The sequence below is a fragment of the Rousettus aegyptiacus genome, unplaced genomic scaffold, assembly GCF_014176215.1.
Source record: "Rousettus aegyptiacus isolate mRouAeg1 unplaced genomic scaffold, mRouAeg1.p scaffold_m13_p_6, whole genome shotgun sequence".
NCBI lineage: Eukaryota > Metazoa > Chordata > Mammalia > Chiroptera > Pteropodidae > Rousettus > Rousettus aegyptiacus.
The window spans coordinates 104,455,581-104,473,381 of record NW_023416309.1 but is presented as its reverse complement, the minus strand read 5'-3'; the positions used below and the strand labels follow the sequence as shown (position 1 = coordinate 104,473,381).

The window sequence follows — 17,801 nt, the reverse complement described above, 5'->3', positions numbered from 1 at the left end:
TGGAGCAGTTACATTCTCAGGCTCACATCACAACACAATCCTGTGGAAGAGAGAGTATCTCTCAAAGGCCTCAGTAAAGATTTTCTTTCACAGTGTTACATCTTCATCACCAATCCCTGTATCTGGGGGGTAGAATGTACTGTTTGGCTTAGGCTAGACAAGACCCTCTTCTGAATCTCCAAACTACAGTAGCTAAAAATGGAGGGTATATGCTTCCCAAGGGCCATATGTATATCTTTCAAAGGCAACTTTCTCTTTTGACATATTTGTTTCAGGTTTTCAGGTGCATGCATAGAATAGTGGTTGAGAGCATGCATCCTGGAACCAGACAGCATCCTTATCTCTGACTTTATTGGCTGTATAAACATGGACAAGTTACTTAACCACTCATGATTCAGAGTTGTGAAGATTAAATGTGTTAGTATAGGTAAAACACTTAGAACACTTCTGGGCGTATACTCAATATTTACAGCAAAAAAAACCCCAAAAACAAAAAAAACAACTGACAACTTAAACATCAAAGGAAATGTATTGGAGACATAATTGCAAAGTCATGTAACTGCAAACTTCAGAAGTAGAGCAAGCAGTTGATTAGAACTTTCCTGATTTCTCTACAATTGTCTTATTCAAATTCCTAGGACTCACACCCCTCAGGAACAGAGCCCGCTTTCCTATCTCCAATCAAAAAGCATAGTCTTCCCCACTGAGTGAATTTAGGTCACGTGTATGTCCCTGAACCATCAATAGCCAAGAGAGCGCCCTGCAGTGATTGGTTTAGGGGTGAATTTCTTCCACATTTTTGCACTTGGGGGGATGGGATTGTGCTGGTTGAGTAGGAAAGAGTAGAATCGACCTCCTGTGAACCCCATGGCTGCTACACAATGAGTGAGGCTGGCATAAATGCCTGCAAGAATGCACGAAGTTCAGTGTTAGAGTTTGTTTATAGAAAAAGAACCTAATTTTTCTAAAAATACCATTTTAGAATACAGAAAAATTGCAGAAAGAAAAATGGCCGTAACTCCAATGCTCTGGTAACCATCGTTGATACTTAAAAAATGCACATGACAAGAAAATGCAAACGTTTTATTCAGAAATGTGTAAAATACAGCATAGAATGTTACTGGAACGATTGGCAAAACTTGAACACCATATAAATATACGTAGAGGGAGATAGAGAATAGCCAATGTGGCAGTGTTAACGTTTGGCAAATCTGGGTAAAGATTTCCAATTATTTTGTATTTGATATTATTTAAAAATAAAAGAATGTCTAGAGAAACAGCATAATTAACCTTTCGTTACCATATTTGTGGTTTCTAAGTAGTCTTTTATGACGCGTTTTAAAAAATAAAAAAATTTTTTAAGAAGCCACAGCTTCTTAAAAAGTTGGCCAAATCTCTCCTCTCCATAATGGTCAGAGACCCCTGGCAAATTCCTTCTGTGTCCTATCAGGGAGAATATGCATAGCAATGTTTCTATATCAACATTTTAAGAAGCATGATTTGGGGAATTATTTGTAGTGCTTGGTTAAGGAAGCCGCCCAGGGAAACCTCCAGCGACTTTCCCCGCGCAAAACCTTTGCAAAGGCCGCAGTCTCAGACCAAGGCGGGCTTGAGGACTGACCCTTCGTGCTGCATGCCGGGATCTGGAGTCTTTTCACTCTGAACTATTAAGCGCTCTGGGATTGCCCGGCCGCTCCCTCATCTCGCGATGCTATTTTCTCTCGGGCTAGGCCCTATGCTCCCCCGCCCAACGTGTTTTTCAAATCCACCAATGGACGCACACCGTGGGCTCGAACCAGCCAATCAGAATGCGGAGTCACCGGGAAATTTAAATCGCGCCGGCCGGCTGCACGAGCCACACCGTCTCCGGGCCGATCCGTGGTGGACGTTTTCGGAGTAGGCGAGCCGCAGCCTGTGCGCCCCCTCACCGTCTCCTGTGAAAGCCTGAGCCGGCTGTGTAGGTACGAACGCCGGCCCCAGCACGGCCCGAGTGGTAACGGCTGGCCGGGCCGCGCTCTGTGGGTGGCGGGAGAGGAGGCTCCCGGTACACGCCCGGCCTGGCTTTGGCCTCCCTCTTTGACGAAGCCTTCTGGGCGTCGTTCGTTGTCGAAGGGTCTGTTTCGCGGTGCGAGTACTTGGGCTGTAGGCCGCCGTGGCTCTGCGAACCTCATCCAGAGCCTTTGCGCGTCGCGGCCCCGAGAATTAGAGTGAGGCCGGAGCTTCGCTCAGGCCCCTCCTTTGCCGGTTGGTTACTCGCTACATCTTCCCGGGGCGGGGGGCAGGGGAAGGCTGGAAATGGAGGTGGCGGTTGGAAGAACTATCTCTTAACATGTAGGACTTGGTTGGCTGTGTCAGTCTCTTAAGCCAACATAATGGAATAAAGATAGATTGGTAGGCGCCCTTTTACTTTTGTCACCTTTCGGAGACTGCCCTTATCTGAGTCTGAATGATACCAGCCTAAGTGCATTCACTTGAAATTCCTGGAAATGGAAATGTGATTGAGATGTTTAAGATGGAGAACTGCATCGCAAATTTTCAGTGTTGACAGGAAATGTAATGGAAGACTCCATAATGTAGTAATGAACCAAATTTTTCTTAAATTTTCACGTGTGGAAAATACACCTATTTTGGCCATTTAAACACTGTTAATAGAGACAGCCTCCAGAGAATCTGAATGTATCGCGCCTAGGACAGACTTTAACTGTAAGCTCAGTTCCCCTACTTTGTCTTTAGCTGTTTATAGATTCTATATAGTAGAGTTTGGAGGCGCACTGTCCAATATGGTAGTTACCAAATGCTTGTGGGTAGTCTAAATTTTGAATGCTGAAGCACACACAAGATTTAGAAGAATTAGTATGAAAAAAGAATGTGAAATATCTATTAATGCTCTTATTTTGGGCAAAGCAAAATGATAAATGGAAATTTTTTTCTCTTCCCCCATCTTACAGCTTTCTCCCTTTGTCTCAACCATGTCCACCAACGAGAATGCTAATTCACCAGCTGCCCGCCTCAACAGATTCAAGAACAAGGGGAAAGACAGTACAGTGAGTACCTTCTGTTGCTTCTTCTGTATAGTATTTTTTTTGAATGGAAAGATATTTGGAAAGGGGTCAAAACTGAGGGAATTTGGGGGAAAAGTGCCCTCGCTTTACAACAAAAACTGAAACGATAGGTGAAATGTGTTATCTTTTCCCAAGGAAATGAGGCGGCGCCGAATAGAAGTTAATGTGGAGCTAAGGAAAGCTAAGAAGGATGACCAGATGCTGAAAAGGAGAAATGTAAGCTCGTTTCCTGATGATGCTACTTCTCCACTGCAGGAAAACCGCAACAATCAGGTAATTATGAGTTATGATAAACCCAGAAAATCAGTATGGGGCTTAGAAATTTTAAAACCATCCTAGCCTTATGATTTTAACTTAAAATCTGTGAAGATGTTTTTCCTACTCCAAATCAGTAAATCTGATGGGTTGTTTTCCTTCCTGCCCACTCTATAATCTACTGAGGCTAATTCCAAAGTCTTCTCTAGCGCTGATCTCCCTTCAAGTTTCCCTACATTTACAGCTGCCCGCTCAGTACCTTGACCTGGCCATGCCAGTTGAGCGTGTCCAGAACTGACCACTTTCCAGCTTATTTCTAACTTTTTTTGTTGGCATTCTCTATTTTTTTGTACTCGTCACCCGTTTTGTTCATGTCTTTTTCTTCCTGAAATATTGTTTGTCTCCTAATTTATCTTCCTTTCGTTCTATGCCACATACTATTTACCTAAAAATTTCCCTAAAAGACTGCTTTAGACATAGCTTTTGTTTGCTTAACAACTTTGATGGTTTCAAATCCATATGCTTTGAAGGTTTTTTTGTAAATTAGACACATCTTACATTTTAAAATTTATCTCTTTCATCTTTCAACACTATTGGACACTTAATTTTTGTTCACATTATGATTTCCTTTCACATTATGATTTCACATTTTATTTGAAATTGAATACTACCAATGTGCTGTTTTGTGAGTGTTGTACTTAAATCCCATCTTCTCTAGTTAACTATAGCATTGTTTCTCAAACCTTTATACTGTGATCACAACATAAAACGTCTTTGCAGCACTGTACCATGGAAATACATAGATTACAAGGTTAGGTAAGAAAATCCCCAGCACAGTGCCTATGGCTTCATTCTTTCTTCACTAAAAGCATATCTGACTGCAAGTGATTGAGACTAATGTAGAAATAACCTTCAAACTGTTCTAATTTATTTTCTAAATTGTTCAGTCACCTTTTAAGTGACAAAAAGCTGGTATACTTTGTAACAGACAGGTAAATTATGACACCAAGTTTGAGAATTATTCTATATACAATATTAGCAGGCAAAATGAAATGTAGAGCTAATAAAAATTTAGTAATTGATTATAGACCTAAAAAAGTCTTCACAATGGCAAGTGGAGATTTTAATGTTTGTATTTAATTTAAAAATGATAAATTTCACTGTTTTTGTAGGGTACTGTAAATTGGTCTGTTGAAGACATTGTCAAAGGCATAAACAGCAACAATTTGGAAAACCAACTTCAAGCCACTCAAGCTGCTAGGTAAATTTTGTTTGTCGTAGCATGGGTAACCTAAGAAATTAGCCTTTTTGGATTTTTTGGTATGAAAAGAGACTGATGATGTGAGTGGGCAGTGATTTAAGCCATGCATTAGGACTATCTGTCTTCATTAAAATCTTCTTAGGTGCAGTTATAATTTTCTATAATGCCAAAAGTCCCACCCATATTCAGTGATAATTGCTATTAACCTTTTGGTATACTTTTAAAGAAAACTGCAAAGTTTTTGTCAAAGCGGCATTTCAAGTCAGTGTCAGGGAAAGGGGGAATTATTCAGTAAATGGGATTGGTACATCCATTTAGAATGGTACACCCATTTAGAAAATAAGTATTTAGACTATCACTATACACAAATATTTCTGACATCCTAACAGAAAGGATTAATAAATTTTTGAGCATAACCGTGTGTGGAAAATCTAAATGACAAAAGATCATGGAAAAGATGTTTAGCCTCACTTGGTTGGAGAAGCACAAATTAAATTAACTGAATGTAATCAGTTTGTCAGCATTTGTAAAATGTGGCAAGATTTCTGCAAGGATGCAGAGGAAGGTGATCTACAAAACTAGTAATATTTTTATTTTGGAAAAAAGATAGTTAAAGATATATATAAGTGGTGCTAGTTTCTTTCCAATTACAGGATATCTGAGCATTTATTTGCTTTACTGTAAAAGGTTATCTAAAGTTTCACACTCGAATTGCATTTCTAATTGGTTTTTACACAAACTTCACTTGTTAATCACATTTAACTTTGTTTCTCTTTTTGCTTACCCTTAGGAAACTGCTTTCTAGGGAAAAACAGCCACCCATAGACAACATAATCCGGGCTGGTCTGATTCCAAAATTTGTGTCCTTCTTGGGCAGAACTGATTGTAGTCCCATTCAGTTTGAATCTGCTTGGGCCCTCACTAACATTGCTTCTGGAACATCAGAACAGACCAAGGCTGTAGTAGACGGAGGTGCTATCCCAGCATTCATTTCTCTTTTGGCATCACCCCATGCTCACATCAGTGAACAAGCAGTATGGGCTCTAGGAAACATTGCAGGTACTTCATTTTAAATTCTTTTGACAGACCGTCTCTAATCTTGCTGAGGTTGGGAGAAGTGCCTTGTCATACATAAGTAATAGTGACTTTTGTGTCAAGTTTTGAACTTGCTTGTTTCCAGTGCTTATTAGTGGTGAAAATGGCATCTGAGTGAGTTAAGGAGTTTCTGAGAATGTTTGTCTTTGCATTAGACTCTGGCACACTCAGTCACTGAACATTGATGTTGTTACAAAAGTAGATATGATTAACTTTGCCTTTTTTTTTCAGGTGATGGTTCAGTTTTCCGAGACTTGGTTATCAAGTATGGTGCAGTGGACCCACTGTTGGCTCTTCTTGCGGTTCCTGATATGTCATCTTTAGCAGTAAGTTATTAAAATAAGTGAAGTTATGTAATTGTTGTTTCTAATTTTTCCCACCCCTTCAAAAAACAGGATCTCACATTTCTTTTTTTCTTTTCCTCCAGTGTGGTTACTTACGTAATCTTACCTGGACGCTTTCAAACCTTTGTCGCAATAAGAATCCTGCACCCCCCTTAGATGCTGTTGAGCAAATTCTTCCTACTTTAGTTCGCCTCCTGCATCACGATGATCCAGAGGTATTAGCAGATAGCTGCTGGGCCATTTCCTACCTTACTGATGGTCCAAATGAACGAATTGAAATGGTCGTGAAAACAGGAGTTGTGCCCCAACTTGTGAAGCTCCTAGGGGCTACTGAACTGCCAATTGTGGTAAGTTGTTAACTTTCAGACAAGACTATGAAGTATAAGGAGCATTATCAGCTAATACTAATGTTGACATATTGTCTATTTAGGGCGATGATGAGCCTCTTGTCAAAATGTTTAGGGTATAGAATTTTTGAGCAGTGTTGGGAAAAATGAAAGATAACTGCCAGTATCAACATTTCTTTTCCTTTCAGACTCCTGCGCTAAGAGCCATAGGAAATATTGTCACTGGGACAGATGAACAGACTCAGGTTGTAATAGATGCAGGAGCACTTGCCATCTTTCCAAGCCTGCTAACGAACTCCAAAACTAACATCCAGAAGGAAGCTACATGGACAATGTCAAACATCACAGCTGGCCGCCAGGACCAGATACAGCAAGTTGTGAATCATGGATTAGTCCCATTCCTCATTGGTGTTCTCTCTAAGGTAATACCTGAAGTCTTAGACCTTAACCAGAGGATCATTAGTGTTTATGGATGGGCATTTGGTAAAACTGTGCTCGGTAAGATTCTTGATGTACCAATCAATGTTGGGTTCTCAACAGTCCTTTGCTAAATAATAGCTGGTTACCTCTTTCATTTAAGGTTCAATGGAACCAGTTGATAGTTTAGTTACTGTTTTTCTAAAAGAATACTTTGGGAAATTTGTTTTTACAACCATTCTGAAATAAATCTGTTTCCTTATGTTTATTAGGCAGACTTTAAGACACAAAAGGAAGCCGTATGGGCTGTGACCAACTATACAAGTGGTGGAACGGTTGAACAGATTGTATACCTCGTTCATTGTGGCATAATAGAACCACTGATGAACCTCTTAACTGCAAAAGATACCAAAATTATTCTGGTTATTTTGGATGCCATTTCAAATATCTTTCAGGTGAGTCTTACTTAACAAGGTGGAATTCCTTTGAATTTGGGCTTGATGATTAGCTTACTGTTTATATGGGGGGGAAAGGGCGGTGGGGTGGGGTGGAGGCAGCTAAGTTTACCCAGTAGGCCACAGAATCAGGAGGCCTGTTTATGCAAACTGCACTCTTGGTAAAAGGTGTGACAGGGATTAAAAGATAAAAAGGAAATGATAAGTGGCTGATGTAACCTGAACTGAAGTAAGATTCATATGTGGACACTATTCTTAAGTATTCTGTCAAAAAACTTTTAATTCCCCAATTTCCTCCTGAATTTTGTTGAAATTAAATTAGAACAACTGTTATGTAATTACATTTCCTTCCTAATTGATCCAAGCGTGTTAGCATGTTGAACCTTGTCACAGTGATTAATGGTAGGCAGGTCCTATGCAACAACTTTAAACTTCTAATTACGACAATTTTTATGTACAAAAGTTGAGTCTAGCCTAATCCCTGGTGTACCCATCACCAAAGATAATTTGTCAACATTTGACCTATTTTCCTATTCTCCCTCATTTAAGCAAAGCCTCCTCAATTGTTTTGAAGCAAATGAATTATTTCATCTGTAAAAATTTATCTCCTAGAAGCCAAGGATTTAAAAATTTAACCACAGTATTCTACACCCAATAAATGCTTGATAATCAACAAATAATTTAGTCATCGAAATTTGTTTTTATGCATCATAGGCTATCTTTGCCTTTAGATAATGGTTCTCAACCGTAACTACACTTTGGAATGGTCTGGGTGCTTTTACAAAACAAGTTTCCTGTACCCATCACAGATCAATGAACCTGGATATAGTGTCATTTTTAAAGTTGCCCTGGTGATTTTGATAACACAGAAGTTGAGAATTATCAAAGATCTCTGTGGTCAAAAGCTACAGAAGTAGTTGCTAAAAGCAAGTACAGATCTGATCACTTTGAGTTTTTAAAAAATGTAAAATGGAGATAACATTTTATCTCATAGGGTTGAAGGAACTGTCAAGTGTTTTTTCTGTCTGATATATTAGTACTCAAACAGACATTGTTTTCTTTGTTAAATAGAACTTAGAGAGTGTGTATGTGTATATGCCAGTAAACTTGGAATTTTTTTTTTTTTTTTTCAGGCTGCTGAGAAACTAGGTGAAACTGAGAAACTTAGTATAATGATTGAAGAATGTGGAGGTTTGGACAAAATTGAAGCTCTACAAAACCATGAAAATGAATCTGTGTACAAAGCTTCATTGAATTTGATTGAGAAGTATTTCTCTGTAGAGGTGAGTAACATGGTAATATAAGAACTTGGAAAATACACATTTAGGGTCAAGCCCATAGGATTCTTTTTACCTTCTGCATTTTTTAGTGAGCCTTGTACCTTTGTTAAATAGAGCAAAATATCAGTGTAAGTAATGTTCATACTTGCTCCTCTCATGTTTGTTTTGATGAGATTTTTAAAAATCACCAATTTACTTTGAAATGAATAGCCTTGGGGATCTTAGAATATCTTGAGAGTAAGTTTGTGTAGGAGTTGATGGAGAAGTGGGCCAACCTCCTGACCACACTCTGGCCTAATAAGCACTTCCTATTAAAGTGACAAGTAGCCTTCCTTAACCAATTCAGAACCTTCCTCTCCTGGGCACTGTGAAATTGGCAGGTTTCAGCAGCCCTCCCTCCCTCCACTGTTACAGGTATTGAAATTTGGTACAGGATTAAATGTGATATATGTAGATAAAGAGCTTCAGAGTAAATACTTCTACAATATTTACTCCTAGACAGGCTACTGCTTAGAAATGTGCCTTATTCATGGGATTATATTGGTGTTTTTCTTTTTGTTTTACTACTTCAGGAAGAGGAAGATCAAAATGTTGTGCCAGAAACTACCTCTGAAGGCTATACATTCCAAGTCCAGGATGGTACTCCTGGGACCTTTAACTTCTAGATTGTACAGCTGGGGCATAAAGTTGTTTGTTGTGCACTGTTTGGTATAAGTTTGTCTTACTGTTTCTCTACTAAGAATTCTTTTTAAATGTGGTTTGTTATTGTAGCACTTTTTACAACAAAACTATACTTGAACAGTTCCAAACTGTACATACTGTACGAAATGTCTCTCGATGGGTTTCTTATTTCTATGTGGAATTTCATATCTTGCAGTGTCCTGTAAATAAAGATTAAATTCCACCCTTTTTGTTACTTTACCGTGCCTATGTTTTGCTTTCCAATTTGGAGCTTTTAGGTTCCGCATGAAGGGTAATGGAACCAAAACCAATGTGACTCTCTAGATATGTGGTTCTGGTTACAGACATTTGATGTAAAGTTCATGATGTCATCAAGGGTACAGGGGTAATAACATTTTTCCTGTTTCTCAGTTCTGGCTTTTCTCTAGCTGCTTCCCCTCTTGGTAATAATGGCTATTGGCACTTCCAGATTTCACATCCTTTTTATACTAGCCAGAAAAAATTTTCCAGAGGCCCTCAGCCAGTCTCAGATCTCAATGGCCAAGGAGATGGAATAAAAATCTTATATTTAACCATGAGTCTATCGGAGTTACAAATGAAACTCATTCTTCCCAAACTCCAAGGCTGAAGGTGGTTTCAAGGCTGTATCTCGGCATCACATGCAAAGTATTTTCCCAGAAGTTATGTTTATGTTTATTTGGTAAGGAGTGAGGTCCAAGTAAGTATCCCATCTTCTCTTAAATCCTCAAGTGCTCCTTTTTGCAGTCTTAGTTGAAAGCTTATTGTATGGAATAGCTGTGCTGTTAGCAGAATAGGAAACGGATTGGGGTGAGTGTTAACTACAGTACCCCATAAGTCTTAGGAAAAATGAAATGCATTTTAAAAGTACTACTGTGTTTCTACTTTTTCGACTAGTAGAAAAGTGATATTAAACTAAGTGTCCATTGCTGAAATCCATAGCTTTGCCTTTTTGTCCCCATAGGAGACAAGATATAGTGGTGGAGGTTAGGATTTGTGTTGAAGACTAGTTAAAGGTGATTAATGACCTTTAAGGGTGCTGTATTAATAAAATAAGATGGCTTTTCAAGTCAGTAATACAATGCAACAAATTTTTATTTACCTGCTCTCAATGGGGGCAAATGTAAGGATATTCTCTCAGTTCATCAAAATTTCCTCCATGAAATGGAATATTTGGTTACAGAAATAGAGAATACTTTAGCTAATGCTAATTTAAAGCTCCTGCAGCCAAGTTCCTAACCTGGAACACTAAACCACAGTATTACTATGTGGTTCCCTAAGCTCACCTCTTTCCCAGCACAAGTCTCTTGGATGCTGGATCCAAAAGTCTCTAAGTTAGATAATGTGGAAGTAAATCTGGACACCCGGAGGCTTTTGCTATGAAGATACAGATACGTGAAGCCTAATGGCTTGGGAGGGACTGAAGTAATACTCACTGATAAACAGTTTAAGGTCTGGATTTGCTGGCGTAAAAGTGTGACTCAGTATGAAGTAATGGACAAGGAGACAGCTGATTTCCAAAAATACATTTTCATATTTTAGATAAAATTCTTATCGTGCTGGTTTTCTTGGAGTTGTTAAAATCCGTGGAGGCATTTGTATGTTTTTATTGAACTTAACTGGATAAAATTCTATCTTTGAGGAGTTTTCATATCTAGCTTGATGTTTAAAGTCCAATTAAACAGTATATAGTCACCAACTTTTTCTTTTTTTACTAAGTGTTAATGTCTAAATTGCTTTAATCAATGCACAAAATTTTTTCTTAGCTTTAAATCTCATTTAAGACTTTAATAAATTATATATCTTTGTCTATAACTTTCATTTTTGTATTAGTTGTAGGTAAGGGTAACAAAGTAACACTTAAATTTTCATGAGGCAAATACCAATAAAAGCTAACATTTTGCTTGCTGCAAAAATCTTTACAGAATAACATGATCATTAACAGATTGAAAAACAGTGTTATAAACATTTCACAAGTATTGATTCTTTAAATTGTTAGATTGCATACAATGTAATATGCAGATGATGTATTAATGAGTTGTACACTTGAATTCTATATAATTTTATTTATAAATGTCACCCCAATAAGTTTTAAAAATAGAGCTGAAAAATAAGTTTTATCAAAATTGTTATATTGTACCTTGGCTTTAAATCCTATCAAGCTATTTTTGGAACAAAGTAGGAAATAAACGTTCCATTTCCTAAGGTGGTTTGATTATTTTCCCCTCACCCTTAATCTTTCTGTGGGTGTGTGATCACTGGAAAAATAAACTGGATAATTTCTTGCCATAGTAAATCCTCATTGTTAAATAGGACTTTTGCTTCAGCATTTGGCCTCTTCAATTGCTTTATTTTTTTATTTTATTTTAATTTTTTGAATTTCCAGAACCAAAATTGTATGTTCACCAAAGTGATATGTTCTTTTCCATTCTATCAATAGTGGTAAAAGCAAAATCCTGTTTTGTTTGTATGGGTAGTTACAAAGTTTGTGAGATGCAGGTCCCCAAGTTTAGAAGGCCATTAAGGGAAGTGTAGCAGACTGCTTTCCTCCCTCCACCCTGCCGAAGCTTGCCAAAACCCAGCTGGCTCATTGTGGAAAGCCCTTGAAATATGTCATTAATGGTGCTTTCTTTTGAGATTGGGCTGTTGACCTAATTTGTGATTCACAGAACTTGGCCAAATCATGCAGTGTCCCTCTGCCCCAAGGGAAAGTGTCAAGTGAAAAGTATTTTAGCAATATCACTGATAAGTGTCATAACCCCAGCTAATAAAGATGATAAAAAAACACTCAGACTGTCACGCAGGGTTCTTTGTGAGCAGAAGAGCAATTTGCTTTTGAGTGTTTGTATGTTGGCATAGCTTGAAAGCATAATTCCGGTGTCTATAAATACCCAATTTCCCCTAAATATTTGGGGAGGTTTCATAATACCGTGTAGGAGTTGTATTCACCAAACCCTCTTAAATCGATCAGTTTATGCATTCCTCTCCGGCTTTTCACAGTCACAAATGTCCTTCCCCACCCTAGGTCTAGGATGGGATGCACTGCGGTGGAATGGACTAGTAATTAGGAGCCAGATCCATTTCCCTGAGTTCAAGTCTTCTTCCATATTTAGTAAGTTTGGGCTGTTAAAATAGCACAATCCCTGGTATAAAGTAAGTATAGATATTACTATATAATAATATCCTAGGTAAGTATTATAACCATAGAACAGCTATTCTCAACCTTTTAACAGCAAAGATTTAGTTCTTTAACATCTCTATTTCAATATATCTTACCTAATAGGCCAAGTTTATCATTACTTTTTTCCCCCCTTATCAATCAGATATAAATCAACACAAGATCACTACATGGTTTGTTTCTATATTCAATGATAGGATTCCATCCAACAGTTGGATGTTTTGCCAGCCTTTAGGCCTTTTACAGGCTTGTTTAGATTTTTGAACAGTGGAACTGGCCCAGGGTCACCAGCCTTTAGCAAAGTGTAGCTATCCAGGTGACAGCTCTGAGTTCTCTTCCTGTGTCCACTGTCCCCCTTTCTCTTAATTCTATCGGACAAAATATTTGGAGCACCTCCTCATCCAACTTCTCAGTGGCCATGAGAACGGCCACCTGAGCCACCCAAGTCCCATGCGGTGATGTTTGCCTGGAAGCTTGTCAGCATAAATGATGGGCCTGTACTTACTAGTGATAAGCTGCTTCAGTGAACAAGCACATGGCTGTGAGACAGCAAAACAAAGCTATATTTTCTACTCTGAAAAAGGTGTACTGTTTAGAACCTGAACAGGTTCAGGCAGAAATATTGGAAGCTTGTCCATAAGAAGGGAAGATGAGGGATAATTGGATGAAAAAGAAAACTGAATTAATTTAAAATGAATGAAAAGGCAGTTCCTGACTGTAGCTACATATTTTTAGCTAAACTGTTGGAATACAGGAAAATGTGGGAAAACGTGTAGAAATAAGACTTCAAAACTATAACTTAGACCAGAGTTTCAGGTGTCCAGTGACTGTCTCTGCCCATCCCCATAAACGATGTTTCCATCAGGATGAGGAGATATTAACCTAGTGACTATGAAGCTTATTCCTTTTATTTCTTTTTGTTAACTTTGTGAAATAACTTTTCCTAGTGACAAAAGTAATACTAATTTCAGAAAATGCAAAAAAAAACCCACGGAATATCACAAAGATTAAAATAATAGTCTAAAATTCCACCATTGAATCGTACGGTTTTTTTTTCATAGATAGGAATTCTTAATCTGAGTAACCCAAGATCCGGGATAGGCCTTAAAGGGGCCTGTGAACCCTTGACATTGTAAAGTTTCCTGTTAGATAACATGCATCTGAGCTTTTCTGAGAATGAAGCTCATAGCCTGATGAAAATTAATTTCTCAGAGGTGCAGCCACCTTCAAAATATTATAAACTTCAGGTGTAGCTCTTTCCGGTTCACTTTCTACGCATTTGTAGTGTGCTTTTTTCTCATGTCACCATCTGAGCTTGCTTCACGTGGTAGTTTAAGACCCGTTATAAAATAATGAATAAAATAATAAAGGAATGAATTAGGCTGTATTTTGACTAAAGGACTCTACTTAAATAGAAATTGTAACTGCCGTTGCTAAGCAATAGCATTTGGTTGACATTCATTCCAAAAGCAGAATTGAAACACTCTTAAGAATGTGGTGCCTTTGTCCCCGGAAAACAAGATGATAGAGGCCAGTAGTTGTCCCTTTGGCCTCAGTTCAGCTTCCCTGCAGGTCCTGACTCTACGGTAACAGCAGAATGTGTTTGGCTCTTCATCCTCCTGCTGACGGCCAGGTGTCCAAGAGGCAAATCACACACTTTCCAAGTGCTGGATCCTGTGCCCTGCCGAGGACTGGTTCCTAACCTATGAGGAGGCAGGGAACGTGCCTTCAGCAGCATAATCAAATCTGTCATTCTCTTCACGAATTGGCTTTCTGTCTAGGCCTTGTTCTTTGCTTTGCAGTTAACAACTGCCATGTTCCTCTGGTATTTCTGCTGTGCTAATCACGCTTGCCCTTCTCATGAGAGACCGGAGGAATTTGCTAGCCAAAGTCACAGCTGGCTCCCAGACGGCTCTCTGTCCCGTAACCCTGTCCCCCTACCCCTCATACCACCCCAACATCCCAACACTGATTTGCATGGGCGGTCTAAACTCTCTAGAGGTGGGTTGGGGCTAATCAGTTTCCATTCTAGAATTCTGCCTAAAATTGAAGTTGACCTCATTCTTATACGTTCCCCCCTCCCCCCGCCCCAAAGTTGAGGATAATGAGATCATTGGCAAACTATTACTGATACTGCTTAATTAGCTAGTGAAGAAAGTTCATTCATTCATTCATTCATACTCTTTCCCTCTCCCTCCATAAATACATGTACATAATGTGCTAGAAGAATTCTCCAGGGTATGTTGTTTGGGACACTGAGTGTGACATCAAAATGATCTAAGACAATTGTCACCAGTTCCCAGAGTGAGAGTTTTTACCCCATTCAGGTGGAAATGGGCAGCAGAGCTCAAAAAGTTCCTTGTTGCAAATAAATTCTTCAGCATCTATTTCCTTGGAGATAATTTAGAGAATGCTAGCAGGTTTCTAACATACTTCAGCTGTTCAGGAAATACTTTAAATAACTTCCTGCTCTAGAGAATAGGAGGAGGGCCAGAAAGTTGGAAAGTATTACCCTTCCTCTTTAGTCTCAAATGCACTCCACAAGGCCGCCTTCACTATTCACACTCGTTCCTATGAGCTCTTTTCTGCCGGAATGTTCAAGAGTGTGGCGAGAATCCTAGTAACTCGGACTTCCCATAGAATCCTGGCCTGAGCTTCCTAAGGAACTTTACAAATAACAACTAATTAAGCTTGGAAAGCCCCATGAGAGTCCTCCCAGCCGTTATTGAAACGCGGCCAGCTCTGAGGTGGACCAGCCACTGTTTTTGCCCTGCACAGCAACGATTCAAACAGTGGGGAGGAAGGGAAGCCGACAGCCACATGCAATTGAAACTGGAAGGAAGAAGCAAGTGAGGCTCCACTTAATTGCCTCCTTGATTTGCTTTTTGCTGCATTCAGTGGGGTTCAGATACTGGTGTTTAAAACGGGTCATTTAGACGTTTGAGCAAGATTTCAGGAATTGCAGAAAAAAAAAAAGAGCAAATCTAAGATTAATTTTTATCTAAAGCGGTGGTTCTTAACTGAGCGTGATTTTTGCCCCTTCCCACTCTGCCCCCCCCCCAAGGGGGCAGTCTGATAATCATCTGGAGACACTGATTGTCACATCTCAGGGAGAAGGTTGCTGTTAAATACCCTATAATGCACGGAACAGCCCCTCACCATGAGAATTATCTGGTCCAAAATGTCAGTAGTGCTGAGGTCGAAAAACCGCTGTCTAAAGATTCAAAGCGATTCACTGATGGTTCGTGTCCTCTCTCTCAGTCCCAGGTCATATGTTGGTGACCTCTAAGCTCCTGGGAGCACCCCGGGTCCCTCTGCAGGTGATGACATTCCCCTAAGCCATGGGGTGTTAGAGACATGCCTCTCACTGTACCATGTGTCCCCTGAGAAGCAGATGCATTGTGCATCTGGTGTTTTTTTCTGAAAAAGGAGCCACTGTTTGCAGTTCCCTGTTGGGCCTCACAGCTTTGAGGTTCTGTTTTTGCTGCAGTGAGCAGAATGAGGCCTTCCGTTTCTCTGACTGGGCCTAGCCAGTGAGTAGCTATTTATTTCTCTCTTCCCCCAGGCCCAACTTCCAGGGGAACCTCAGTCTCCTCATCCGTTAATGTGAAAAATGGTTTCCACCTTGCGAGGGTTGTTATGACGGTTAAACGGCCTAATGCAGTTACAATGATTTGAACAGTAGCGCTCAGCTGTTGGCAGTGAGGGAGGCCGGCCGTCTTTGCCTTCCAGGATTTCCACAAATTCTCAGCACACTTCACACTGAGAACTTTGATTTAGAGGCAGGGACACTTGGAAAAGATAAAGGAAACACAGTATCTTCGTCCTTTTATTGATTTTATTTTACCTATTTGCAAGTTCACCTCCCCTTGTTCTACCACTTACTCGTCCTCGAACCCCGCCAGTAGGTCATCTCTCCTACTCACTCCCTTGCCCTTTTCTTGGGATGGTTTTTGTCATCCCCACGTTACTTGGAAAAGAGTAAGGAACCAAATGCCCAGGCAAACCTGAGTTCAATCAATCTCACCCGGATCTCAGCAACTCTGTTCTAATCTTCTAATTAAAGGGGCCACGTTTACTCCTAACCCCACCAAGCAGATCAAACCTACCCTCCCACCAACACCTTCTTCCTCCTCCATCTCGGGCCTCACTCACCATGCGATAAAACCAACATCCAAGGCAAAAAAAATCTCTTGCTTTGAACTTGGAAAGTTTTAACAGAAGAAAATAAACCTCCCCCTTTTTGCCACCTGAGGTATCTAAAACACCGACATGAAGAACGAAGACGTGTCTGAAACTTCGGAGAAACGACCGGATGCGACCTACCGCAGAGATCCAGATCTAGGTGTCCAAGAGAATTCCCGCCAACCTGGGCCATGCACCACCAGATTCCTCTCACGAGACTCAACCCCCGGCTTCCAAAATGTGCCATGAGTTGACAGTGAGTAGATCCATTCGGTCTTACATAAGAACATAAAAAACAATGCTCTCCTTATAATGGCCGAGAGTCAGAGAATGTGGAAGTTACTGGTTAAAAGGAAACCAAACGAAGGTTTTGTTTTTTTTTTTCCTTGTGGTGGGTTAGTATTTTATGCATGTTGAAAGTGTGAACACAGGGTGTGGGATTTGCTCTGAAAAGCAACGTGAGGGCCACTGAGTTCGGTGTGTTGTGGGACAAGCAGGTGTGGATTTGTGAAAGCTGTGGCTTTCTCGGGACTGGGAAAGACTGCCACAGGGAGGCAGTAGAGTTTCGTGGTTAACAACGTGGGCTGTGGAGTCAGATCTGAGTTTGAATTCTGCCTCCCACACTTAGCACCTGTGCGACCTCCAGAAAGTTACCTAACTGCTCTCATTCCAACTCCACAAAATGGGGATAAAACTGCTCTCTAACGCCTAGGGATATTTTAAGGGTGAGTGAGATAACCAGCTCAACGGGTAAGCTCTCAATTGGTGTCAGTTTAAAAAGCAGGATACTGTATTGCATATTTGAAAGTTGTAAAACAATAGGTTTTAAACATTCTCCTCATAAGAAAAAAATTTTTGTAACTATTTACGGTGATGATTGTTAGCTAGACTTGTGGTCGTTTCGCCATATGTACAAATATCGAATCATGTTGTACATCTGAGATTAATATAATGCTATATGTCAATTACACCTCAAATGAAAAAAAAAGAAGTTTAAAGTGAAGGCAACAGATTTCTGATAGAGAGATGATAGATTTTTTTTTGAGAGTACAATATTTGTAACCCAAATATCTCTAAACTCAATGAGCCTGTCCCCGGTCCTCACCTACAATTATATCCTATTCTGGTCACGAAGCAGATTGCAACAGCTGCTTCTGCGACTCTCCACTATGATATTCTTCTAGCTGCTGTCACGCAAAAAAAAAATGTGTACTTTGTTTCAT

The 17,801-nt window shown here is 39.7% G+C and overlaps 1 protein-coding gene across 1 annotated transcript; it reads left to right on the top strand.

Moving 5' to 3' along the window:
* The first annotated feature begins 1,828 nt into the window (after positions 1-1,828).
* On the top strand, positions 1,829-9,433 carry KPNA2 (karyopherin subunit alpha 2). Its single transcript, XM_036223039.1, has 11 exons — positions 1,829-1,961; positions 2,949-3,044; positions 3,198-3,335; positions 4,490-4,578; positions 5,369-5,637; positions 5,905-5,999; positions 6,101-6,364; positions 6,553-6,786; positions 7,054-7,236; positions 8,370-8,519; positions 9,089-9,433. Exons 2-11 carry the CDS (start codon positions 2,970-2,972, stop codon positions 9,179-9,181), a joined length of 1,590 nt encoding a protein of 529 aa, XP_036078932.1. The 5' UTR covers positions 1,829-1,961; positions 2,949-2,969; the 3' UTR covers positions 9,182-9,433.
* Positions 9,434-17,801: the final 8,368 nt, after the last annotated feature.

What these genes read in the sequence shown, in the direction of transcription:
- KPNA2 (XM_036223039.1), top strand. Translation starts at nt 2,970, where the DNA reads ATGTCCACCAACGAGAATGCTAATTCACCAGCTGCCCGCCTCAACAGA. An exon ending in CAAGCCACTCAAGCTGCTAG is followed by an intron (nt 4,579 to 5,368) that starts GTAAATTTTGTT and finishes GCTTACCCTTAG; the next exon opens with GAAACTGCTTTCTAGGGAAA. An exon ending in TCATTGGTGTTCTCTCTAAG is followed by an intron (nt 6,787 to 7,053) that starts GTAATACCTGAA and finishes TATGTTTATTAG; the next exon opens with GCAGACTTTAAGACACAAAA.